The sequence below is a fragment of the Citrus clementina genome, unplaced genomic scaffold, assembly GCF_000493195.1.
Source record: "Citrus clementina cultivar Clemenules unplaced genomic scaffold, Citrus_clementina_v1.0 scaffold_5, whole genome shotgun sequence".
Taxonomy (NCBI): domain Eukaryota; kingdom Viridiplantae; phylum Streptophyta; class Magnoliopsida; order Sapindales; family Rutaceae; genus Citrus; species Citrus x clementina.
This window is the reverse complement of record NW_006262201.1, coordinates 39576626-39578755: the sequence shown is the minus strand read 5'-3', so window position 1 is coordinate 39578755 and position 2130 is coordinate 39576626. Positions and strand designations below refer to the sequence as shown.

Genomic DNA, 2130 nt, shown 5'->3' with positions numbered 1-2130 from the left:
TGTCTGTCACTTAATTCTTGTCTGTAGAGGGATTTTATACCATGGTAAAAAAACTTTAGCTTTCAAAGACATTAGGCTATTTCTGATCTTGACAAAACTAGTAGTTTCATGTTTTTAATTTTTTCAACCTTTCAAAAAAGGAGTGTTGGGTTTAAGAGTTAGGACTGTTAAAAGTAAAAAGCTTAGAGGAGGATTTCTTTTTATTCGTTCTTAAGAAAACATAGTTTGAGAATTACAAAATATTTTCCCAAGATAAAACAGTTGTCATTAATTTAGTCACACAACAGCTCACTTTCATATTGGCATAAACATAATGGTAATTGTCTAGGAAGGAAATAGAAGACCCAATGACAGAGTGCCACATGTCGATATTAAGAAATTGATTTACCCTGTGCACCCCAGATGCTCTGTGGGGTACTTGGGGTATACTGAGTAAGGGCAAAAATATCAGAAAAAATATTCATAAAAATGTCAAGAGATAGATGAGTCCCAAATCTCACAAAAATCTACTAAATACCTATAAAAAAAAAGTAATCGATGAGAAAATTACATGCTACAAAAGAAAGGATAGTCGTCTGTCATGCCAACAAATAAGCTAAAAGGTTGATACTATGACAGTTGGAACCACCAGTTTTTTCTTGTCACACCTGTAAATTTACAATAGAATTTACAGAGGTGCGCGAGACCACTCCATTGTGCCTAACACGTGAATACGCCTCAAACTTGCTCTCCACACATATTTTTGAAATGCCCAAGCCGCCATACGTATGAAAATAAGAATATTCTTGACATAACAGCAATGAATGTCAATAAGATAACGTCAGGTGGCACGGCATCTGGGGTAAACCTTATAAATATTCAAGTTTAATTTTTTATCAAGTAATTTAGCATACATATCACAAGAGCTAAGGTTTCTTCAACCTCTAACTTTTCATTACTAAGAGCTTGCAAGCTCTCTAACCTGAAAAAACTCAACTTTGATTTGAGCATCGAAGTGTGGTCGCCGGCCACCCCGACTCCACCTCTAACCTTTTTTTTCGTTGTTTTGCAGGTTTAAGAATGATTTTTGGAGGCTCTTTGTACCTAAAGTCGAACCCCCTGCCATATCCACCACTATTTCAATCCTCCTTCACTCCAAAAAAACCCTAAACAGTCCATACATTCCAAACAAGGGAGGCGCCACGCTTCCCGATAAAAATAAATTTATTGTTCTTAAGTTGGTTTTGTGATATTCATACATGCTTCCAAAATCTGCTAAAAACAGTAATGTTCAAACTTAAATAAGTATAATTAAAAATCAGTTGGCGTTACTAAATCAAAATTAAAATTTGGAATTTTTTTATTATACATGGGAACAAAACATTAAGATTAAAATTCATCTCTCTTATTTAATATTAAGCAGCACCTAAGTTGTAGTATTTATAACTTATAATTGTTCAAGTAATCTTCCACGACTTTTTAATTGCTTGACAACCAACAATTAAGCCATTAAAAAGGAAAAAAAAAACACTATTCTGAGCTGATGTAAGTTACAGATTACGTAACTTAAACAAGAGAGTTGTTGGAGAATAATTAATTGAAGTCCTAACTCGTACTAAAAAATAAAAACAATTTAAGTCTCAAATCTTCCCTATAAATAAAACATCATATGCCACCCATTTCAACTGAAATTCAACATTTTTTTTCCCTTCAAAATCATCAAAAAAAAAAAAAGAAACCATTCAGCCATCAGTATTGAACAAAATTTCCCAAAGCGATGGAAATAAAATTGCTTCTCCTCTGCCTATTCCCTCTCGCTTCCTTTTTCTTGCAATGCAATTGCCATTGCGCGGCCAGTAAGAAAAAAGGAACAGCTGCTAGTGGAATCAGAGGAATGTTTGTATTTGGAAGCTCTTTGGTTGATAATGGCAACAACAACTTTCTTCAAAACAAAGCAAAAGTAAATTATTTGCCATATGGAATTGACTTTCCTTATGGACCTTCTGGCAGATACACAAATGGAAAAAATGTGATTGATCTTCTTGGAGAGCAGCTTCAGCTTCCTGGCTTGATTCCGCCTTTCGCCGATCCTTCAACTAAAGCCAGCAAAATTGTTCATGGTGTCAACTTTGCTTCCGGTGGCTCAGGCAT

General features: G+C 34.7%; 1 protein-coding gene across 1 annotated transcript in view; it reads left to right on the top strand.

The window, feature by feature from the left end:
* The first annotated feature begins 1866 nt into the window (after positions 1-1866).
* Positions 1867-2130, top strand: part of LOC18042101 (GDSL esterase/lipase At4g16230) — a 1780-nt gene continuing 1516 nt past the window's right edge. Inside the window, exon 1 of the mRNA XM_006434579.2 lies at positions 1867-2126. Coding sequence (XP_006434642.2) covers positions 1874-2126 — 253 coding nt within the window. The 5' untranslated portion in view covers positions 1867-1873. The remainder of the gene's footprint in view (positions 2127-2130) is intronic.